The sequence below is a fragment of the Balearica regulorum genome, chromosome 5 (assembly GCF_011004875.1).
Source record: "Balearica regulorum gibbericeps isolate bBalReg1 chromosome 5, bBalReg1.pri, whole genome shotgun sequence".
Classification (NCBI taxonomy): Eukaryota; Metazoa; Chordata; class Aves; order Gruiformes; family Gruidae; genus Balearica; species Balearica regulorum.
Genome location: NC_046188.1, coordinates 51,352,257 through 51,377,164, shown reverse-complemented (window position 1 = coordinate 51,377,164; position 24,908 = coordinate 51,352,257). Strand labels below are relative to the sequence as shown.

At 47.2% G+C, this 24,908-nt stretch overlaps 1 protein-coding gene across 5 annotated transcripts in view; it reads right to left on the bottom strand.

The window, feature by feature from the left end:
* Positions 1-14,633: 14,633 nt before the first annotated feature.
* CD151 (CD151 molecule (Raph blood group)) overlaps positions 14,634-24,908 on the bottom strand; it is a 35,851-nt gene continuing 25,576 nt past the window's right edge. For all 5 annotated transcript variants that reach the window (XM_075754858.1, XM_075754859.1, XM_075754861.1 and 2 more), the window contains 5 exons: positions 23,603-23,677; positions 21,020-21,124; positions 19,974-20,129; positions 17,620-17,706; positions 14,634-16,808 (listed from right to left, as the gene is read on the bottom strand). In XM_075754858.1, the coding sequence (XP_075610973.1) occupies positions 16,749-16,808; positions 17,620-17,706; positions 19,974-20,129; positions 21,020-21,124; positions 23,603-23,677 (483 nt within the window). In that variant the 3' untranslated portion in view covers positions 14,634-16,748. The remainder of the gene's footprint in view (positions 16,809-17,619; positions 17,707-19,973; positions 20,130-21,019; positions 21,125-23,602; positions 23,678-24,908) is intronic.

Genomic DNA, 24,908 nt, shown 5'->3' with positions numbered 1-24,908 from the left:
GCTTGTGAAGTCCAGCATCCTGCCTCTACCTGGAGCATCAGCACCAAGGTATGCGTGTGCTTGCAAAGCTTTAAGTTTCTTGAAATTGTAGCCAAAAATATAGGCCTGTAATGAAAGCTTACTTATATATGATAAGAAACTATTCATTGTTACTTTAGGTAGAAGGCTAACGATTCTTAGAATGAGCACCTGCTACACATCATGAGAAAAAGGAGGAGCTACAAGACAGTTCAAGGTCCTTATGTACATACCTTGCAGAAAGGGAGGACATTAGTTGCCTCCAGGAGCATCCTTAGCTTCCTAAGGCATATAGCAAACAATTACCAACACCAAAGTATTGAGAAACTAGGGGAAAGGTAATTTGGGCCAGGGTCCCCACGATCACTGACCCATAAGCCCCCTTACCCAAATTATACCACCTACTCAAAAGATAGAGGCGGAGAAGGGAACTGAGCATGCGTTCTAGTTTGCATACTAGGTGAAGAAATATGAACCAATTATTGTAACGGGGAGTGTACCACTTTGTAATCTTTGTAACATTTGTGTATAAATATGACAAGAGAACCAGCATTAGGGGTGCCTGGTTTGAGGAACTATCCTCCTGACACCCTGCGCTGCAATAAAGGAAATGCCTGCTTCTTAATGCTAAATTGGTGTTAAGGAGTTTTCTTTTATTCCCAAATTTCGGTGACAAAATGACAGTTTTAAACAAAAACAAACCAAAAAATCCCACACAAAACCAACACCCTTTTGATCACGATTCTGAGTCCATCTGCAGGAAGTGAAGTGTTTTTGTGCCTATCTGTAACAAGCCTCAAGCCTTATATTTCAAAAGGAGTTTTGCTCTGAAAAACAACCTCTTGTGAGGGTGTCACCCCAGGGTGATTTACCGAGAGGTGTGCTAGGCTTTTGTTCTTCCCATGACCTTTCCCCAAATGCAGCCTGGAATTGGATACTAAAGTCTGACTTCTTGTATATGCTTCTTGTCTATATGAAGAAAAATGAAAACTCTGAAAACCTTGATTACAACCAGAGCACAAACCCCGTAGCTGTACGTTTCCATAGAGATGCCTAACTAGCCCTGTGGCTACAAATCTGCATTTCACTGGTAATAAACTACAAGGATCCAGAACACAAGCTACCTATTTCCCTGCAAATAGCTCTACATGAAGAAAAAAAAAAACAAACCCACAAAAAACTGTTTACCACCACCACCTGCCAAAAAAAAAAACCTCCCACCAAAACCAAACAGCTTATTTGCCTCTAAAAGCAGTTTAATTCCAAATAGTTTCTAATTTCAGTACAGATCCTAGTAAGAAAATAACACTTCTACTTAGTCCTCTCTCTGAGCAGATCCATTTACATCCATTTGAGCTTAATTAGCCAGCAAGATTTTCTTACTCCTGGAACTTCTCAGTTGAGACACCTCCAAAATAATGTTGTTTCTACCTGGCTCTGACTGCTTAGATGATGAATGCAGGTTCAATTTCCCCTTCAGTGAGTTTGCATCATGATTTATATTGTGGCTTTGTTTTCAGATCCAACTTTTATTCAATTCCTCCAGCCAGTGAGAAAGTATTTTTAATTGTTTAATAGGGACAGCACAATAGAGATGTTTGAAACCCAAGGACAGGAAGCACGTGGCTGAGACTTCGGCTTTGCCATGTGTTTGATGTGTTGCCTGCTGAAGTCTGTGGGAGTCTTTTCATTAACTTCAATGTGACTTAAAATGGCCTGGTAGCGTGTGGTGCTTACACCACTCGCGTGTCCAGGATTAATTCGTTTTGTTAAGTTCTGCTAAGAAAAGCTGTTTGAGGTGCCCAAGCCTTAGATACTCAAAGAGCTTTCAGATCTTGCTGCAGACCTCAGCTGTGTGCACCTCCAGCAGATAAGGCCATAAAAAACAATAAAAGGTAAGAAGTTATCTTTGGTTTCAGTGACTCCAGCCACCTGGGGGGAACTGCAAGGCGACTGGCTCTGCTTTGGGCTAGTGCTTGGAAACAGCACAATATTTAGGTGGGAGTATGTCTCATTTAAACCCTCATCTCTTTCTCCTTGACGCTCCCTTACAGAAATATATAGGGGATGTAGAGCCAAGACATGCAGAGAGAGTTAAGTTTTGCACCCCCAATCTTATTTCTCCTTCTCCACAAATGCACGTCTTCCAGTCATCTGTTTTGGTGGCCTGCACCTTGTCTTGTGCTTGCAGGTCACACATAGCTGGGGTGAAGTCATGGAGCTCCCAAGCACTACACAAGTTTCCCCACAATTTACTTCCTCATACATCTGCTCCCGTATTGAACATCATGTCTTGTAACAGCCACGCTAGAAAATTCGTGCGGAAAAGTCCTTCATTTATCCTTCCCAAATACGAAGCAAGTGTTTTAATAAAACAGGTTCATTATTTCCTGCTTTCAGAAGCTGAACAAATAGTGATCAAAGAAGGGCATGAAACAGGAGACAAAAAGCTAAAAGCCCATATACTTTGGGGAGCGCAAGAAACCAGCAGTTAACAGCAAACTTCAAAGTAAGCAGCAAAGGCTGTGGTCAAGACTTTCTGTAGGCACCGATTATTTTGAATTAACCCACGACTCACCCCAGAGGCTGGATTTGTAGCTAGGAAGAAGAAATACTGAGTATCTGCTCTTTGGGAATCAGACCTTCTTCTTTTAAAGCAGGTCTACTTGGAGCACTCCAAGAAATGAATGCCTTTTAAAAATTATTAAATAAATCAGTCCCAGCAGAAGGACAGCTGTGCTCAGCACCCACCTCTAGGTGCTAAACTTTCTTGAGCTGCTGCTTTTCACATTTTCTGGTGGTTCACCATAGTGGTATCTACACAAGCTTTGAATCACTTCAGAGATTAACATAAATCTCACTGTCCTTACCAACATCTCTCCAGAAACCCAGTCCAAGTGCATGAAGCTCAATGGGAATCTTTCCTCCAACACTGGTGTACTTTGAGTCCATCCCATTCCACCTTCTCTTTGCTTTCTCCAGGCTGGTCACATCAGCAGTGGAGACTTCCCTTGCCCATCTCCATGTAACGTCATTGGTCATGTCTTTCAAAGACAAAAAAAATGCTTCACCTTAAGGTATATATTTAGGGACAGGCCTTGACAAGAACAAATAAGCTCATTATGCAAGCCTTGAGCAAGCCACTGGTGCAGTGCCTCAGTTTCCCTGCCTGTACCTCTGAGATGGCACTCATTCCACTCTTCAGAAACCACCAGAGATGAGCAACAAGGAGAAGCCTAATCTCACCCACTCCTAGTGTCTTCTTGCCTCCCTGTTATCAAGGACCCCTACCATATATTGCCCTCAAATCCTAGTAGAATATCTTAAATAAATTTTTAAAAGTGCTTTTTGATTGTGAACGGAGCCCAGTGCAGGAACTGCTGATGGAAAGCTGCTGCCCTGAGCTTGTGCAGCCATTCAGAGATCAGCAGCATCAATGTCCCCAGCAATCCAGAAGGTACAAGAACACAGCTAAAGCCCAATTATCTCCAGCTATTTACTCAAAGCTGCCTTAAAGTGCTTCCCTCACCTTGGTTTTTTTTTCCCCTTTTTAACTAAGTCTTCCCTATTGTAGGGTGTATAAAAGCATGCTTCTCCCCAGACAGTGCTAGGAGAGGGAAGGGAGAAACATCCACTTAATGGAACAATGGGGTAAATGGTAATCAGAGCGGTGTCAACTACTCACCGTTAAAGGCTGCACTGATGAAATAGGATATCCTCCTACAACTATTGATCAGCCACTACCCACCACTGACAGGCTCTGTTCAGCTCTTCATCAATACTGTAATGGTCTGCAATACAGCCAAGCCCTCAAGCCTCTTGTTTCCAAAGAAAGTGGAAATCCAGAACTTTTATAATTGAGTTTATAAATTTATACATAGCAATGGGAATAGCTAACACGTGGGCTGGAGGTATAACAAGAGGTTTTGCTGAAAATCCCCCTGAAAATTTAAAAACAAAACCAAGATGAATGCTGTTCTCAGCTGTAGGCCTTTCCTCGTAATGAGATGTGCAGCTGAAGCAATTACTAACTTTAGTATTTTAAAGGAGCAATAGCAGTTTGACTAGGAGGTCTTCCTCCAGGAATGAGCTAGTAAATGAAAGCATTAAGTTAATAAGGGCTTGAGTGCTTCAGATCATTACAGAGACAGCCTACAGCTCCACACTTCACCAACTTGATTTTTTTTTATTATTATTATTGTCAAAACAGCTTAAAGAAAACCCCCTTTGGATCCACTCAGCATTAAATGCAGCCTAGACAAACGACTGCTTTCCTCCATTAAACAATGTTTTTAAAAGGCAAAAAAGTAATAATTAAATCCCACTGATGAATAATTACTTCTAATAAATAAAGAGAAACAAATGCCATTGAACTCAGCAGATTTCACGTCAGCTACCCAAGCTGCTACCAAACCAAATGAACATTCCTTGCTGCAATAGCTGGGAGCAGCAACATGGAGAAACTCTCATTTCAGCTACAGCGGGAGACATCTCAAGACATGGCTCTTGAGGGTTGAGCAACAGCCAGAGCAGCCAGTGGTTCCTGAGAGCCTGGCATCCCCCGTCCACCCACAGCCCCTCGCTGAGCACAGTTAAACACCTTTTATCCTGCCCTTGTCTCAAACCACAGATAGGCAAACCTGCTTTGGGCCAGGTCCAGGACATAGATCTGCATTGTCCAGAGCAAAGCTGGAGCCTCCACCCAGGCTCAAGGTGGTTGTGCACTGCCTGAGCAAAGGTCCTTCACGGAGGCTGTGGCCATACTGCCCCAGACCCACCAAGCCAGCAGTGTTTACCCTCATTCCCTGCCAGTGCAGCATGCCCAGGAGGTCAACAAACTCCAACTGCTTCCACATCTCAACCCAGGGCAGATTTTCACAAAAGAAGGTGACTCTTCCAGGGGATACTTGGTCAGTAGAGCTCTTTCTTCTACTGGAGGCTTTTTATAAATTATCCTCATCCTTTTTCCCTCCCAATCCACCTCCCCCAGGTGTGTTCCCAACTCAAAACATCTGAAACTTATTCTAAACTCTGAGTGTGATCAGCTAAATGTAACCAGAGAGAGCTTCAGGCCTTTGTTCCCTTCTGCACATCTGCTTTCAGGGGTCTGCCAGCAGAAATGGGGAGGTCATATTGCATGTGAGGTTAGCACAAGATCACAAACTTAAGCTGGTTATTTCTTTCTTCTTTATTTTAAAAGCTACAATATTCAGGTAGCTCAAGGAAAAACAACCTTTGGATTTTGTCTGCTCATAAATCCATCACAACAGCTTGGGGGAAAACAGTAAATATATTGGAAGGAGAGCACAAGAGGCCAAAAGAAGAGTATCTGCCTCTGGATGTGCTATTTGCAACTGAAGCCAGGTACCAGGCTGTGATATTAGTATGTGGTATTGATTTGTTCTTAATCCAGAGAAATGCCCCTGTAATGAACTCTGTTGTGCCCTTAATGATTTCATATCAAAGGATGTTAGGTGCCTTGCTTGTAACAGAGTAACAGCAATTCCAAAAATAGCAAGCCTCATAATAAAATGTTATTGAGGAGCCTGAATTTCAATATAAAAGGGACTCTGCTGTACTCAAAGGCTTACTAGATACAAATGCATACTTTAAAAAGTTGTATTAAAGTCGTGTTAGTGCCTGAGTTACAGAGGCAATGTGAGATGCTACTCCAGGGAGCAGCTGAGCCCCAGGTCCCCAGGAAACTTTTAGGCAGATGTGATACAGGCTGGATTTAATCCCAGCAGATGACTGGGGCCAGATACCTAGAAAGCGCCAAGATGCTTTTAAGAGCTGCCCGTGAGGGCAGGAGAGTGCAGTCATGGTGCTCCTCAGCCACAAACAGGGACAGCACATGAAAAGGTGCTGGACCAGATGCCATGTGCCTGATACTGGCTCTGTCACTCATCCCCCAGCCTCAAGGAGGAGCCTCCCAGAGGACCACCAGCAAGCTGCCACTGCAACTGGTGCAAGCAGGCTTGAGAGAGAGGGCAGCCACCGCCAGCTTACCGGTTGGAAGAAGCCAGCATCCCCACCAAGCTCAGGACCGTTGCAAAAGAGCTCAGATGGGAGCACCAGGTCTAAGGTTGACCTCACTTGCAGGTGATTCCTCAGCCTTAACTTCATCAGTGCAGCAAACAGCAGCCCCAAATTAAGCCTGCCAACCAGGCTCCCTGGCCTCTATGAGCATGGACCTCAGCCTGCAGGCTGGTCCAATCGGTAGGAACCCAGCAGCTGGGGAGGATGGTGGTTGCCCATCTCCCACCACATGCTGAAGCAGCAAGGAGCAATGGCTCATGTACAACCTGGTGTCGAGATGCGCAGTTGGCCGTGGGTGTGAGTTATGGGGTGTGCGCATGTATAAAATCAACACCAGCACCTGTGGTGAGGAATACAGCATCTTCCCAGCTTCAGGAGGCTGGATGACCTCTCCAAAGCAAGGGGTGAATGATGTCAGGAGGCTTGGCTCAAAACACAGAGATGTCTGTCTCCACCTAGCTACATACCTGGCCTTGGGGAGGTTTGCTGGCTTAGAAGAGGTCAGAGATATGAAGCATGCCACCCAGTTTCATACCCAACTCTACCAAAGGCCACAACCAGGACCCATTTGCACCTTAAGCCTTGCTCACACTCCTGCTACCTGGATACCACCTATTTCTGCTGGCTTATTCCTGCACATAATTTTGGGCCACAGCAGCCCAGGAGCCCAGAGCACATGGTCCCCAAGATATCCCAGCAATGACAGGAGGGAAACACAGGGAGGGGACAGCACTACTCCCCTTCAGGAGGAGGCCCCACTCACACTCCAGCAGAGTCACTCTGTTTGCAACCCACTTTTCCTATTTATCATAGAATAACAGCATGGTTTGAGTTGGAAGGGACCTTAAAGATCATCTAGTTCCAACCCCCCTGCCATGCACAGGGACACCCTCCACTAGACCAGGTTGGTCAAAGCCCCATCCAACCTGGTCTTGAACACTTCCAGGGATGGGGCCTCCACAACCTCTCTGGGCAACCTGTTCCAGTGCCTCACCACCCTCACAGCAAAGAATTTCTTCTTAATATTTAATTAAAATCTATACCCCTTCAGCTTAAAGCCATTACCCCTTGTCCTATCACTACCTACCCTTGTAAACAGTCCCTGACCATCTTTCCTGTAGGCCCCCCTTCAGGTACTGGAAAGCCGCAGTTAGATCTCCCCAGAGCCTTCTTTTCTCCAGGCTGAACAATCCCAACTCTCTCAGCCTGTCCTCATAGGAGAGGTGCTCCAGCCCTCTGATCAGCTTCGTGGCCCTCCTCTGGACTCTTTCCAACAGCTTGATGTCTCTCCCGTACTGGGGCCCCCAGAGCTGGACGCAGTACTCCAGGTGGGGTCTCACAAGAGCAGAGTAGAGGGGCACAATCACCTCCCTTGACCTGCTGGTCACCCCTCTTTTGATGCAGCCCAGGACACGGTTGGCTTTCTGGGCTGCAAGCGCACACTGCCGGCTCATGTTGAGCTTCTCATCAATCAATACCCCCAAGTCCTTCTCCTCAGGGTTGCTTTCAATCCATTCCTCGCCCAGCCTGTAGTCATGCTTGGGATTGTGCCGACCCACGTGCAGGACCTTGCACTTGGCTTTGTTGAACTTCATGCGGTTCGCACGGGCCCACCGCTCAAGCCTGTCGAGGTCCCTCTGGATGGCATCCCTTCCCTCCAGCGTGTCGAGCACACCACACAGCTTGGTGTCGTCGGCAAACTTGCTGAGGGTGCACTCGATCCCACTGTCCATGTTGCCGACAAAGACGTTGAACAGTGCCAGTCCCAGTACCGACCCCTGAGGAACACCACTCGTCACTGGTCTCCACTTGGACACTGAGCTGTTGACCACAACTCTTTGAGTGGGACCATCCAGTCAATTCCTTATCCACCGAGTGGTCCATCCATCGAATCCATGTCTCTCCAATTTAGACACAAGGATATCGCGCAGGACAGTGTCAAATGCCTTGCACAAGTCCAGGTAGATGATGATGTCGGTTGCCCTTCCCTTATCCACCAATGCTGTAACCCCATCATAGAAGGCCACCAAATTTGTCAGGCAGGATTTGCCCTTAGTGAAGCCGTGTTGCCTGTCACCAGTCACCTCCTTATTTTCCATGTGCCTGAGCATAGCCTCCAGGAGGGTCTGCTCCATGATCTTGCCAGGCACGGAGGTGAGACTGACCTGCCTGTGGTTCCCTGGGTCTTCCTTTTTTCCCTTCTTAAAAATGGGGGTTATGTTTCCCCTTTTCCAATCAGTGGGAACTTCACTGGACTGCCAGGACTTCTCAAATATGATGGAGAGTGGCCTGGCCACTTCATCCGCCAGTTCCCTCAAGACCGGCAGATGCATGTCATCAGGTCCCATGGACTTGTGCACCAGGGGACAGGATTAATTAGCTGGAAAAAAACAAGGGGTGAACATTTGCCTCCTATAAACCCTGAAAGGGATCTCAGAGCTTGGCTCATATCTTATGCAGGAGAAGGGATGTAGACTGGAAAAAGAAAGCCATTAACTCAATTATGCCTAATTAAAGGCATAATTGCCTTAATTATAGCCCCTTGTTTCTGACTTTTGCCAAGGAGGTGGTGTCAGTGGGGCTGCCCCTGCCTGCAGGTGGAAGCACCTGAGGGGACTGTGGCTTCTGCCTCCTCCCTCCAGGACCCTTTCCTGGGGAAAAGTGGCATTAAAAACTGGGCCAGAAAAGTGCACCCGTTCCCCTGAGCTGGCTCTAAGCAGGTGAAGCGGGAACTGCCTCCCTCTCCCCAAACCCTAAACTCCCTCTCTGCTCTAGCCTAGCTCCTGCTTCTAGTTAACCCATGGGCTGGCAGCACGTGGTGCCCCCCTGGGAGATGACAAGCATCCTTGGACTCTGTCTCCGGGAAGGACTCTGAATCCTAAAGCAGTGGAAAAAAAGCATCTCTCTAGTGGTGCGTGGAGACCAGAAGTTATTTGCATTCATGTTCCAGAAACTTTTGCCTGCAAGAACAGAATTGAGTTTACCTCAAGCTCCAGGCTATGCAAAACTAGAAAAAAAATTGCTGATGCTAAACCAGAGGCTGCAGTTTGACACCAATTTGCTTTTCCCATTGTTGGTTTCAGAAGAGGAATGCCACCAGAGTTCAGCAGTTTTGTAGGGTTATAACTCCTTTGGAGCAATATTTTTATTTATTACAGGCAGAACTTAAGTGGTGCAGCTGCAACCAAGGCTGCGCGGAGCTTGGCACAGCTTGTACAGACACTAGAAGTTTTCAATCTAAGGGGACAAGGAAAAGGAGGTATGATTAGAGGGGAAAAAAGAAACACTGATAGGAATTAATTTGTTCGCTGTGCTTAGCAGCCTCTGGCAGTGGGCTTGCAGACGCAGAGGAGCTCAGCTCTCATTCAGGCAGGTGTAGGATGAACTTCTGCAGTGCTGTGTGCTTGTCCACTCCCATCCAGCACCGATAACATCTGAATAACTAGTCACTTTGCTAAAGGGCTCTGCCAAAAACCCTGATGCAAGAAGTGTCCTCAAACCTCCAGGCAAACTGGGTATGCAACACCAAGCTCCTGTATTCCCAGTCAGCACCTTAACTGCATCCCCAGTGACCCACTGCTCTGCTTGTGAAATGCTGCCTCTTTTCACCCATGTTCGTTTAAATTCAGTTCACTTCCAGAAGGCAGTGTTGGTTTTTTGCTGAAAAGGGCACCAACAGCCCACATTTGTTGGGACTTACCTTCATACCATCCAATGCCATTAACTATGGTACGGGAACTATAAAATTTGTTTGAATAACATTGGGGGTTTTTTTTGGTTGAAAAACATATTTAATACATATGCAGCCTTCTTTGCTGTCGTATGATTTAGGGCTTCCACTCGCTGCTCCGGGGTTCAGGATTGTTCAACTTGGAAGTGTGGACAAACTTCAGAAATGTTTGAGTAATTCTGCCACAGCTGCCAGCTAGAGCCCAAACAACTGAATCATTCATGAGCCCATCCGTGGAGCACAAGGCATTCAGCAAAGGAAAGAACAGGTCAGCCTTCAACTGACTGCTATTAAAAACTTTCATTAAAGTCCTGGAAGAGAGCAGTGGGAGAGGGAGAAAGGAGGAAAAGGAAAAGGAAATAAATTATAACATTGATCATGTTTGTGGATTGATGGAGGAGGAGGGATGGAAAGTGCAAAGAAGGACAAAATGTGAATTAGCCTGGGATATCTGAGAGGGTTGGGCACGTTTAAATGAGACAAGATTTAATTTAGATAAATATAAAATAGTACCTGACAACCCTCAGCATATAACAGAGGAATGACATGCAAGAGAGGAGCCGTAAGAGCTGGGAGTGGAGGGACGTGCCTTCAGATATCATTTTGTAGTGGTACTAGCTGTTATTTCAGTCCAGGGGAAACAGCTGACACCCTGCAGGAGTGGAGATAGTGGCTGAAGCCCCAATCCCAAAACCTGAGCCTGGTGCCTCACATCTCAGGCCATCATTGCTTAACACTGTGTCTCAGAATGAGCAGCAAGAAAAGTGTTGAAAACAAGCTGGGAAAACAACTAGTCAGTAAAGACTGCTTAGGAGGGTTAAAAGGTGATTAAAGAGGCAGCTCTCCCAGGAAAGAGGAGACTTTGTCGATACTTAAAATACGTGCTATGAGTACAGCGTGCTACTGGGCGGCGCAGGCAGCTTTCTGCGTGGACAGGGCCACACTGTGGGTCCCCCGGCATCCAGCACGTAGGCGTAGATGAAACGCTTGCCTCAGTTTCTCCTGTAAAACAAAGCAAGGGGGCTTAAGCTTTTTGGTACTGCTCTGCATTCCCCTGAAGACAACGGCCGTGCGCTGATGCAGGCACCTGCCTCGTGCCATCGGCGAGCTGCTGTTAGGCAGATGCGTTATTTATTTACAGCCAGTGGCAGGCAGGAGACAGGCAGCCGAATGTTAACAGGGCACCGCTAGGTTAACCACAAAGCCGTTTGCTGTGCGGTCCCTCACTAATCCGGGCCTGGGGAGCCCTTCAAAAGGGGGAGGGGGCTGAGGCTGTTACTGCTGGCAGGTAGGGAGCATGCCCGGCTGCCGGCTGACCCACCGCGGGGAGGACACGTCCCTCCCCTGGGAAGGGAGAGGGGGACCATTACTCTGGAAGGACCAAGCACATTTCTATGATGAAGGTTTCTGGGGTAAAGGGGGTCCAGCATTTCTGAGCAATATAAGAAATATAGACCTCACCTGTAAAAGTTCCTGCAGGCAGTGGAAATCCTCCAGCATGGCAGGAGGAGATATATATAGATATAGCTATAGCTATATGTACACACACATACAGTCAAATTTGTGAAGCGTTGCTCCACACACCCTGCACCGCTGGGTCAATGCCTGGTTTGGGCTGGCCTCTAACCACAGAGGAGTGCAAGGGGCTGTGACTCTCAGGCTCTCCCCCATAGCTGCTGGAGACACGTGCTGCAGCCATGAAAGCCACCTCTGGGCCTGCACAGGGGTACAGCTGGGTTTTGCTGCCCCAGTGGGGGGACACAGCAGCCATGCGCAGGATCAGGCCCTGAGTTCTCTCTACACTCTGTGTAGGCAGAAACTGCCCTTCCCCTGTCAGCCAGAAAAAAAAAAAAAAGCGCCTGGAAATGCCTGATGCTCAGCAGCTCCTTTTCTGCAGGCAGGAGCAGTAATCAGAAGAGAGAAAGCTGCTGATCCCGATGGCCTCAAAACGTGCACCATCCTTTCTGCTAATGCAGGCAGCTGAGAAAGCAGGAGGAGCAGCCTTCTTTGCAGGGAGTAAGAGGACTTCAAAACCCCAGTGTGCCTGATGGAATGAGTCACTGAATGAATCTGGTGAGCACCAGCATCCCTGCTGTTCGTATGATTATAGGTCATTTGAGAGCACCATGCCCCCTCCCTGCAAGGAATTTGTTATTTCTGCACACACCACGTGAATCTGCTCCCCGCTGTCTCCTTGGCCAGCCAGGCAGCGCCACACGCACAACCATCACCTCCCCTCCTGACTGCACTTTGGCGCAGAGACGCAGCAGACAAGACATGCTTCTCCTGCAGAAGCAGCTCACCACGGAGACACAGTGCAGCACAGCCAGCAGCCCAAAGAGTTGCTCTTTAATAGCGTGGGAGCCAGCCCAGGACCCCCACAGCAAAACCAGCCGCACCAGGAGAAGCTGTCGGTCTCTGCTCACGTGCATCTGTGCCCCAATTCAGCAACAGTGCTGCTCGAGGCACCTCTTGTTGCTGCTCGGTGCTGTGCAGTAACGAGCAGCACAGAGCACCCGGCATCTCCCAGGGGTGCACCCACACACAGAAACCTGGGGAGGTGTCATGGCTTGGAAGGAGAAATGGCTTGGGAAATGGCAGAGTGTATTTATCTTACCAGGGAGGAGAGTATCTCTGCCTGCTCCTTATCTTCCTCTCTCCACCACCACAGCCCTGTTCAGCCCCAGCCCAGCATGAAAACAAGGACATTACAACCACTGCTGAAGGGAGGCTTTATAAATGGCCAAAGATAGGGGCATGAAGGCCTCCCTGGGTAGAAAATTCCTCCCAATTAAATGGCAGGAGTAGAAAGGGCATGTTTGTGAACTGCTTTGGGGTTAGAAGCAGCCCTGCAGGGGAGCATGAAATACTTGAGTCTTGTCTGAAACTGCAGGAACTGCCCCAGTGCTGGACCCTTGCAGGAACTATTTACTGCTACATCTGTTTTCCCTTTTATTTCTGGGCAAATCGTAGTGACCGCCTGGGTGCCCCAAGGGAGCAGACCCCCAGGTGAGCTAATTGCTGCAAAGGGTAATTAGCATAGGCCAAATCTTGAGGGCCAGAGGGGGAGAAACCCGTGCTGCCACCTCAAGAGAAGACCTGAGGCTGTGCAGCCCATAGGGATGCTTTAAGTCGGTAATTGCATCCTGATCACAGACACTGCAGAAGTCATCAATTCACAAGAAGAGAAATTGCTTTTAAGCAATTGCTTCTTGCTGAAAGGCACTGTGCTACAGACTTCACAAGCGCCACCCTGTGACAGCCTTACAGAAGAGGGGTTTATTTCCCTTTTGGAGTGGCAAAAGGTGACTGGAGCCACACTGCACCCCCAATAACACAGAGAGCAACGGGATGAGGCACGAGGAGGGGAGTTGCAGGCATTTCTCTTCCTGCCATGGCAGAACAGCCAAGCGGGGGCACACAGTTAACACAGAGCCATCCCTGCCACCTTCTGTGCCCCCGCTGCAAGAGTGCGGGCAGGAGCCCAGCCTGCCCCGCTCCTCCAGCCCCACCTTGGTAAACAGCCTTCCAGGATGAGCCCTCCCTTCTTTATTCGTGCTCCACCTTCAACTCACCTTTCCTGAAAACAGGCAGCCAGAGCCACATGCAGATCTTGGGAAAGGGGCTCATAAATGGATATGACCACATCCCTGTCTTACCCAATCCATCTCAGTAGTGCTGGCTCATCTCGCCACTACTGAGCCACCCAGGTCTGTCTCCTCAACACATGCCAAAGCATTTCTGGGTTTTTTTAGCAGAAGTCCCCACTTTGAGCCAAGTGCAGGCTGGGTCAAGCCCTAAGCCTCAGTCTTGCATGACCACTGCCTTGCTGTAGCGTGAAAGTTAGGCACACTGCTGGGGCTGGAAGGAGCAACCTTCCCTTGCAAGCGTGACCTGTACTGCGCTTCCCTGGGGCTTAGTGACACCGTGGCCCTGCTGCCCACAGGGCCAAGTAGCTTGAATTAGGCTCACTTGAATTACAGGAGCTGAATGCACAGCGCAGTGCTGAGCCCTGAGAGCCACCGAGTGGCCATGCCTGTTAGCTGCAGGCAGGCATTTCCATCTGGCTGGATAGAGGCATATTTGAAACTTGTAACGTGCAATTTTCAATCCTAAATCCCAAAGGCTAATAAAAAAGGGCACACACCTGCTCCCTCTTTTTGACACGTCTGTGATGCAAGGTGGCTGCAAGCTACTCTACAGCACATACAGCAAATATTCAGCACACACCAGCACACAGCACCCACACACTCCCTGTTGTCCCACAGTGGTAGGGAGCAGCAGCTCTGCTGCAGTCCTTACAGTCAAGATGAAAAGGGGAAAGATTTCCACTGACTTTGGCATAAGTGGAAACAGGGTGCAGGATAGCATAGCAGAGCCCCGAGCCAATTCATACCCTCAACGGGTCGTCTTCAGCAGATCTGACTGGTAATTGCAGGCAGCAGCAGGGCCAGCAAGGCTACCCGACAGCAAAGGCACTGCTGTCTGCCTCCGTGCTCTGCACGTGGAAATAAAGTGCAGCCTGTGTGACAAGGCTAAGAGAGGTCACTAAGTATCCCAGTGAGCACAGTCAGGTGTGCTGGGTGCATACACCTCCACGGCTGACGTGCAATACCTGGTACTCTGAGGTTCTGTGGCCAGAACCTTCTGGTGCCACAGAGAGGAGCAGTCTGCAGCACACCACGGCAGCAGATCACAACCACACTGGCAAGATCAGTGATGCAAAGCAGATTATTCCCCAGCTTCCTTCCTTCTGAGGGAACCAGCTCCTCAGCAGCAGGATCTGAGGAATCCATGTAATCCATCCAGTTCACGGTACTGCTTCAATTTTGCTACACAGAGTAAGTACAGAATCTTAAGCTTTATTTTTCTATTGGCCAGCAACTTAAACTGGGTTAAAAAAAGCAATTAATATTATTACTCAGAGAAAAAAGTATAAAACAACTCAATGGACACAAGCCAACTTACTGCTCATACCTCATTCTTCCTGGCCTCTCCCAACCCTGTACAATGTATTTGAAGGGAATGGGCGAAGGCAGCTATGAAGATATGCTTAAGAAACTAGAAATATTGCTTCAAGCAACATGCTCAATATTTTCCTCTTAGTCAGTAGTCAATACTTGTCAGGAACTTGATTATAAAACAAGAAATAATTTAGAGATTTCTCCTTTAGATCATTACACAATAATTTAGATTTCTTTCCCCTCTTTCCTACTGCTATGGAACCAAGGATACACCTCAGTTCCTCCATCTCTCTTTCTGCATTAGTTAAGGATTATTTCATGGGGCTGATATTGATGGGGGAGTTTCAGATTGACCTGCTCTGAATTTTAACTTGTCACCCTTTAGTGCCAGTCCAAGATTTCTGTTCTGTGAACTAAAAACCCCACAATGCTGCAAGACCCTTGAGGGGTCTGTGTGGTTTTGCTTATGTTAACTGTCTGCTGCCAAGGGACGGGGCTCAGCTGGCACCACTAAAAGGCTAGGAAAGGGAATACATTTATTTGTTTATAAGAGGGCTTGTCTTCACTGCTTAGAAACACCAAAACCCCACAGCTCTTTCTGCTTCATGGGTGTAACAGGCATACCAGGAAGGTGAGAACAAGACAAGAAGCACACAAGATCCTATGAATTCAGACTAAGAGCCTGCTGGCATCATGATGGCACCAAGTACATGGCAGCAGTGATGTCTACATCCTGCATGTATCCAGGATCCCAATGCAGAGAGAATATTTAATTAAACCTATTCCTCTGCAGAAAACAGTTAACCCAGCATGACCAATTTACCAATTTACACTGGGGCAACTAGTTGAAGCTGACTCTCCTGACCTTCTTGGCAGTAACAAGTAAAGTGGGCTTCCAGATTTCATTAAAGCCAGAAAATCCTCTGCTAATCAATGTGCTTTTGGAGGCTCATAAAATATTTGTATATATTAATTTCCTGCCCAAGACAGACAAGCCTGGAGGTTTTAATTAGAAAAATCAAGCTGAGGGCATCTCTCAACATGTAAGAGATGTAAGAATGTATTTCTACTAACTGAACAGGCCAAAGGGTAGCCAGATATGCCAGCTCCAAAAACAGACCAGTTCTTCACCAAACCTCAGCAGGGTAGACGCAGGAGAAAACTTAAATTTTTCTCATACAGGAAGCCACTCAGAAAAAACACACCAGCCTCAAAAGAATTAGAAAGTTGTCCATCGTCTTTGCTCCAGAATTAGTAGGAGACAAAAGGCCTCATGTGGCTCCTAATGGCACTGTCTTGGGGGAAGCTTCAAGGAAGAGGAGGAAGGATTGCTTCCTAAGGCACCCATATCTTGGCAATATCAGAGTGATGACAAGATTTCAACTGCACTAAATTATGCTCCTGATCAGCAGGTAGAGTAGCTCCTGCCCCAAGCAACCAGGCAGGCATCCTCTCAGGCAGAGAACAGCTGTGTTAGGACATCGGTCAGTGTACGCTTTGGAGGAGGGAAAGAAATCTTCCATGTACGAGAGATTCAGCTCCGGCTCCAGCTCAGTGCAGAAACATCATCTGTCCTCACAGTCAATGCCTGGCGCTGCTGAGCCACTTCTCAGAGAGCAAACCATGGTTCTTGTACAGCATCCTGATACCTTCATGTTGGCTCAGGTAAAGCCTCAAGAGAAATGGCCCTGGATAAATCTTGCTTCGTAGTTATATCAAGGGACTGTTTTGCTAAAGCTTCTAGCAGAAGATCCATAGCTCTTTTGTTTCCTGACAACAAAGAGGACCCGAGAAACTCCTGGCTGCCTTGTACACAACAAGGAGGGTGACTTTCTCCCAGGGGGGCAGGTAAGGCGGTGCATGGTTTGAGGCGCATTTAATTACAGAGCCAAGTCCTCGGGTTACAGACACTTCTGTGGTGGTGGTGGTGGAGAGTGGTCAGGTTGGCAGGCGCTAAGGGAAGCGGCAGAGGGGGAGCAACAGAGTTCCCGCAGCTATTAATATGGTTCTGGCTTTAAACTCTTGTACAAGCAGCAGGTGAAAATCATCCCAAAGATCTACAGGGTGTAAAGAGAAGAGAGAAATGCATGAGAAAACTGAATGGATGCAAGTGGAGGCAGCAGCTTGCAAACAGCCTGGACCCAGACTGGAGTAGCAGCTAGCTCCTGCCCGGGGATACTACACTCCAGCTTGCAGTAAGCAGCAGGAGAGAACATAATCTGTGCTAATCCTCATAATTAATCACCAGCTTCTCTGGGGTGTAATTTGGCTACCTGCCAGGACAAAAGGGGAAGATGAGGAACTCCCAGAGACATCTGCATCTGGAAGAAAAGAACATCCTGTGCCCTCCCCTGTAAAATGGGAGCAGGGGGCATCCATATCCTACCCCTTTATCCACCACCCTCTCCCAAATCATTTGCAGACCCACAGTGCCATTCCTCAGTATAACACAACCAAGAAAGAACTACTGGATGACTTAAACTAATCCTAATGAACAGGGACAGGAAACTCCTGCAGTCTGGCTGTTCGGCTGCACAGGCATTCACAGCACATCCCCACAAGAGGTCTCTCTCAGGCTGCCAAACTGCCTGCCGTGGCCAGCACTGCCTTTCCCATAGCCCTGGAGCAGAAGTCTCTCTCCTTTGCCCAAGCTGGTTGCACTCCTTCACCAGAAGCAAATTTTACAGATGGGCAGAAGAGGCTTTTGCTTTGGAACTAGTGAATCCTCAGGTCCCCAAAGTACCTGGCAACTTCTTTGCTTGCCAGGCAGGGAAGAGCCTAAAACATCTGATTTTTCTCCATCCCTCAGCTCTAGGGTTCCTTTAACTTCTGCCCAGCACCCCCAAAATTCCACTCAGCACCTTTTACCTGCACGCAAGCAATGCTGATCCCCACTGCCCCGATAATTTTCAGATGCTCTTGAATGAAGTTTTCCAGCTTGGTAATGCAACCACTCTGCAGGGTGAAAGGAGGGACATGGAAAATCAGCTTCCTTTTAGCCTCTTGTTCACTTTAATCCAATGGTTGCAATCCTTGAAAGCAATGCTATAAAAAGCAGTGTCTGAGCAACCTCTTCACCCAACATCCCTGGAAAAGCTACACAGATGGTGTAAACTGCATCATGTTTTGTATTGCTCTGGACCTACAGGAACCAGTGAACAAACCCAAGGCAGCTGCTAGGTGGGCAGGAGAAATGCAGAACAACCAGCCACATCACGCAGCAGCAGTGTGTCATTTGCTGCCTAGCACATGCCTGGAAAGGGCATTTACTCCCATCAGGCCAAAAGGCCAAGGAAATGTTGCTGAGTGGATCCAGTACCAAGACATAACAGGAGCCTTTTAATAGTAAATTCCTCTTGCTGCTATTTATGACAACAGTGAGTTTCAGTGCAGACCTGGGAAGCCAAGCTCTGCCTGATTCTGCCTTGCAACTGCATCCTTGGCCAGCAGAATGACCTTTTCCCTCCTGTTTCAGGCCCCAGTTTTTGTTGTCATAAGGCAAAACTAAACCAGTAAGAGCATTCTCTGGTTTTGTTTTGTCTGGGGTTTTTTTGAAGAGTTTTCTTTAAATAATTAAATTGTTTAATCTACTGTGGCAGGTTTTCCATGGTAACATCAGGAGGATTTATTGTGTAGGCTACAGCAGTGCCCCAAGGGTGCTGGGGGTCCTCCTGCCCCAGGAGTTTACAGTGAACAGACATCTACACACACATAGGCAGAAGGAAGGAGTGAGCGTGCTGCCCTCCAGGGAGCGATGGGAAAGGCCTCACTTTTCCCATGTCAGCATTAGGTTTTAGAGTCAGCTCCAGCTGCCCTGATATGAAGCAGTTACTCCTGTTCCCACGATCTGTCACTTTTTGTAGGTTTTTGGTCCCCAAAGCTACTAAAATCCTTTCTGAACTCTGACTGAGACCTCGTATCATGATATGCAGCATCTGACTGTAGATCCAAACCTCCCCTTACAGCTTTTTCTCCTCTAGAGCTAGCCCAATACATTAGGCAGCCTACAAGGCCTCTCTTAATAATGCAGCTGGGCAGCCGCTTCCAGCTTTGCGCAGCGCAGAGAGAGGATGGGAATTGCCAGTCCTGCTCCTCAAATGGTTGTGGCTTTCCACTCTCAGAAACACATTACCAGGCCCTGGACTCTCTTCTGCACCTCCTCATTGAGTCTTGCCTGCAAGACACAAACCTTATGGGAAAGCCTTCTCCCTGAAGAGCAAAACCCAGCCAAGCAGACAGACGTAAGAGGAGCTTTGGTAGATCAGAAAGACTCCCTATTGATTCCCCAAAGATAGATGGTTGGTTTCCTTTTAGCTGTTTGAATTGCTTGGCTTAATGGCAGATGTCATTCTCACTCCTCTTTCAAGTCCTGCTCAAAGCATAGACTGTGAGAAAAAATACCTGCTTTGACAGGGCCACCTCTTCATCCACAGCCGTCCTTAACTGTGAGGGGAAAAGGAACAAGGAAAAAGCTCCCATTGTTGCTCCCCAAGTTCAATATAGCCAGCCAAGGTGCTGGTTCCACTGGTGAGAAAAAGGACTGCTACCCCATAGAGCATGTCCCAGTGAGCAAGTTAAAGCCAGGAGACAGGACTGGAGGGTGTCAAAATAAATGTAAGAACTTTTACCAGACTTACGCAAACTCAACGAATAAATGCTCTGAGAGCTACCCGTTCGCTTACTCACCTAGTCTGGGCTTCCATTTGCTTCTTCGAGAAAGAGACAAGCCTCTCTATCTCAACTCCAGCCTTCTTTTCAGCCTAAACTGCAGCCCACTGGAACTGGCCTAATATGTCTGCTGCAGGGCCGTCTTTCTTCCCCATATGCTGTTTCTTCATGCTGTAGGTCAAATCCCACTATCTCACTCGAGGACTGGAAGTATCTCCATTTGCACCTCACCAAGTAATTCCAATGACAGGAAGCTGCGTCAAATGCAGGGCTCACATCCACGTCTTCTCTTGCCAGAACCAACAACCTCTCCCACTTTCCCCTATCACTAGCATACTCTGTATTAACAAATATAATTTATTGTTCTTCTCTATATCTACATATAAAATAATAGCCTAGATGGTTGAACACTCAACTAGAGAAATGAATTCTGCTTTCTAAGGAATCCTACTGACTTTGAAGCCTACTGACAGTTTGCAGCATCAACCCAACACCCTGTCCACCTCCTTTACATACTTTCTGACAGGCAGCTCCGAAGCCCTTTTGCTCTTTACCTCCTTGTAGATGTTGGAAGGATGGTCTCTTCGGCCACACAGGTCGGTTATCGTCTTACAGCAGCTGTCTGGGACTTTTCGTCCATTGGCCTCTGGAGATTTTATCCACATGCTGTCGGCCCAGTCTGTGTAGTTGTTGCTCCCACAGCACTTGAACTGCATGCACACAGAGCAAAGACTGAGCCTGCAAGCATTGCAACCTCCTTCTCCCTCCAGCCTCCCACACCAAGCCCTGGGCTCCACCCTCTCAGAGAGACTCCAGCTACGTCCGGGCTTTTTGGAGGTTTTTAGGCTACTATAATTATTAGCGACTTTTGTGTTAAGAGTCCCCAAAATGCCCATTAAATATCAGCTTCATCCATCTTTCAGCAGCTGTGATTCTTGGTTACTACCAGGGTGAACTGTAACCGGAGCGCACCTGCAGCTGCCTCAGCTCCTGACCTCTGGACTGGAGAGTGTTAATGGTGCTAACAGGGTGAGTTTAATTACCAGTTACTATTGCAAACACACCTGCTATGGCAGTATGCGTATAGCAAGCCCCAGACTTTGAAAGTGCCCGTGCACAAGGGTCTTTTCTGTGGGAAAGCCTGTCAGAAGTGCAGCAGCCCTAACCTGAACCACTCCTGAGCCAGGCACAGCTAGCAACAGCAGCAGGAAGGCTCTTCATTCATTATATCTTACTCTCTAGGGTACTGAGGAGCTTAATGAAAAATGTCAGCAATTTCTCCAAAGCTTTGAAGGGGGAAGCAGAAACGGCTGTCAGAGTAACTCAGCAGCTCCAGTTCACTCTGGGAGTAATTCAGATGTTGTTTCCCCAGTGCTATCAGACGTGCAATTCAGAGATCACACCATGCAATTCTGCTGGTTGCATGGCCCAGGCCCCTCACCCCACCCAACCTTGTCCTGAATCAGAAACAGCAGAACATACACTCAACATACAGAAGAAACATCTGCATGTTGGATGTCAAGAGCCCACGGTGCCTTTTGCGTGTTTGATTTTAAGCCCTGCAATTGCATTAATTCTCCCTGCCTCTAGAGATACCTACCTCCTGCTGCAGTTTGTCTACAGCGCCGGTAACACTCTCTTCTCCCTCCTTCCGGTACTTCTGGGTCATGGTGTTCTTCAAATTTTGCTTCAGTTCCATGCTCAGCTGAATGGAAGAGACAAGCGGGATACAGAATCGCAAGAAAAACTCACCCCTCAGAGCAACACAGAGCGCTGCATATGTTTCATTGCCTTTGCTCCAAGAGAAAAGCAGAGAGCCTAGTGGAAGCTACAGCTTCCCTTAAGATCATCCTCCAAGGTTCGACTGGACAGGCTTGTTTCCAATTGATTACGGATTATGCCTCAATTTTAATAACTGGAAGGAGGTGCTTCAGAACCTAATTTCAACCTGTGTGACACATCACCATATGTGTCCTCACCTTGAATATTTCAGATTTCCAAGACATGCCTACATCAAAAGAGACTATAAAACTCTGCCTGCTTAAATATGAATATGCCTATGAGACCACGTGTAGTCTTCTCCCTCAGAAGCCTGTGAAAAAATACTTAAAAACCAAATCACTGTCCAGGAGCAGGAAGAAATCAGAGTCCTAGGCATGCTGGACTGAAGCCATGTAGTCTGAGTACCTCTTGTATCAGCATCAAAAAGGATGCCACTGGAGGGAATTAAGTGTGCGACTGCAAAAGTACTGCAAGGCCTTTCTTGATAATAGTGACAGAAAGAAAAAGTCTGATTTTGGAAGTACAGAATTTCTGAAAGCATCATCATAAACCACTGGCATGTTCAGGTGATTGGATTCAAACATTTATTCCTGTGGAGGCTCCTTTAATCTAGCTGAAATCTTCTCACTTATCCAGGTGACAGCCAAAAAGTGCCAAAGAGCTGCATCTTTTCTTTGTCATCCTGGCTCATACAGCAACACTGCTTTAGTCCAACACCTGTGACATTCTAAGTTTCCTACACCAATAAACAACATCAACATGCATTTTAGATGCGGTCAGTGAATGAAACAGGTGGGTAGCCTCTCTATACATCTTTTATTCTACACAGTAAGTAGTAAATGGGAGGTAAAGCATCTGGTTATGCTGCAGTCTGCAGTTTATTCTCCCTTTGAAACACTTTTTTTTCCAACCCCATGTGTCAAATGGGGACAACACCTACCTCACAGAGATGATAAGAGGCTTCATTCATTAATATTTGCAAAATGCTTTGAGATCTTGGGCTGGGAAGCTCTACAGAAGTGCAAAGGACTTAGTGTAATAAAAAGAAAGGAAAAGGTTCAGCAGCTGGAAGGCATCAGAGGCAAATAAAAGAGGGGAGGCCATTAGCAGAATTACTTGGGAGAAAAGCAGTTACCTGCAGGCTCATGGGGAAGTACTGCAGCATGGAACAGAGATAACAAAAGAAACAGTTTAGACACACACAGGCAAGCCTTGGACACCAAAGCAAGGGCTGAAATAAAAAACAGTGGCAAACAGAGCAAGCAGCCTGAAACCAGGAAAAAAGGGGGATTTGTCAGCCAGAGGGCTAGGGGAAGTGCAGCTAAAGATCAGAGATGCCCTCAAGTGAACTAAAATGCTCAAGGGTACAGCTTCAAATACATTGTCCCTTATATGAACCTAAGGATCAGCTCCTCTTCAATCATTGTCATATATAAACCTTTGCATGGGTGGATGGAGCTCGGCTTCTTGCCATACCTGCCAGGATTGATCTTTCCCTGTTAAATATGCACACTCATGCCACTGATCCCTCCTGATAGGAGCCAGTACGGTTCTTTGGCCCCTTGCAAACCGTCAGCACCTGTCTTAGTGAGGCAAAGCACAGAAGGCCCAAGAGAAAAAGGAATGGCAAGGAATCCTGGCAGTGAAGCCAACAAGATGGGATGTCCAGCTGCTTTTCAGACAGCTACTTGACAACAATCCTAATTTGCCATTTCCAATCAATTTCCAGACATGAGAGCAGCTTCCCAGGCTGCTTCTGTCTTGGTGGCTACACTCCCTCTGAAAACAAAGTGATGACTTAAGCCTCTGCTCTCTGCAACTGCAAGAAGTGCCAAGCTAGAACTGCAGCTGTTGGGAGCCTGTGCTGTTCTCCAGTCCCTCAGCTGGGCTGGCTAAGTAAAGCTCTCAAAAACTTCTTGACTTGAAAGGACCTCTCAGCTGGACCATTCATCATCTTCGCCAGTTCAGAATGCAGCTAGCTTGCTGGATGCAGCAGGAACTGTGCCTATATCCTGAATATAGTAAGTGGCACTAATGTGATTTCAGTTGCTTGCACTATGCCTTGAAGGGTATTAGGAGAGTTCCTAGATCTACACAGCCTCAAAAATTGTCTTCTACAAGGCTCTGCAGAAAAACAGAGCCCAAAAGCAAACCACAGGAAGGAGCTGAGCAGCAAGGCTGAGTAGTCTCCCTAGAGTAACCACCACCATCTTGTAGACAACAGTAAGTAATCCAAGGTCTTCTGTATGGGGAGAGGAGTGAGTACGGACATGTGGAAATGTGAACCACAACCAGACCCTAGGTCCCAAGCCTCCAAGCCCAATTCTGGCTGGAGAAATGGGATGATAACCAGCTGTTTACTCTCCCTGGTTTGAGTCTCTAAGGACTAATGTCCACTCACCTGCTGGTAGTAGATATAGGCCAGGATTCCAGCAATGATCTCCAGGAGAAAGATGCACAGCAACAATATGAAGTACTGTAAAATAATGGGAATAGCAGGACATTAGAACAGAATGTAAGGAGATGCCAGGACACAGCTTTTCATTAGCTGGTAAAATGCATGACTCTTGTCTCCATCAATGCTTTTCTGCAGCAGTGTTCAAAGGCAGGGGCTGAGATTAAGACCTCAACAGGGTAGGAAAGGAACAATTCCACAGGTTAAAACAAACAAAGAAACAAAAAAACCCCACAGGATAACTGAAGACAAGTAGCAGCATGTGTGAGTTTGACTCATAGAACCAGAGGGATGTAGAGAATGGAAAAGTGCAGGCAACTGAGATAAGATCACTGGACAGAAGAAAGTCGTTGCTGGATAACTTCGTAACTACACTCATTATCACAGAAAACATTTGATTCTGACATCAATAAAAAAATTGAAACTTTTGCATGTTTTGATATTGTTTAGGGCATTTCACCAAGTTACTAAGGAGCAATGTATGTTATAATGATGATTCAATAGAGTAACAAAAGGCCCGTTTCACCAAGAATATATCAGACCACCTAAGCATAAACCACAGATTTATGTTCCCAGTGACTTCTGCGGGGCTCAGCCACAGGCTGAAGGGCATTATAGAAGCAGATGGCCCTATAGAAGCAGATGGCCTTTAGCATTGATTCACACTCAAGACTGTGACTATATGTTCTGCTGAACTAGGACCTAGAGGGAAAAGCTCAGTATCTCAAAACCAAAGCGAGAAGAGCTCTTAGAAGACTAAGAGGAGAACATGACTATTTCTTAACAGGGCTTAATGGCAGTGAAATGGAAAGGGATGTGCCTTGCTTATGACAAGGAGAATCAAATGGCCGGTACAGAAAACTGTTTGGGAGCACTGTTCCTATACACAAATAGGAAGGGAAGCCAACCTATCAGGAGGAACATGTGTATTAGATTAAAGGGACTGGGCAGGCCTGAAGACAGAGGGTGATGTGGGGACTTCCTCAGAGTCAGAGAACCCCTGTCCTGACACACACCTCCTGCCTTACTCCTGGTCAGCAATGAACAGTTTCTTTACAGATCCAGGCTGTTTTATGATGGCTACCAAAATCATCTTTCTGTAGATAAAGCTGAAGAGACAGCAGTTCCAGCCATAACAAGGACCTCATGCTAAGTCCCTGTAAGAGTTGGTGTCCCCAGAACAGAACAAACAAAGTATCTCCCATTTTCTGTTTTACCCCGGAGCTTAAGAAACGTCTGTTCCCAAGGGACA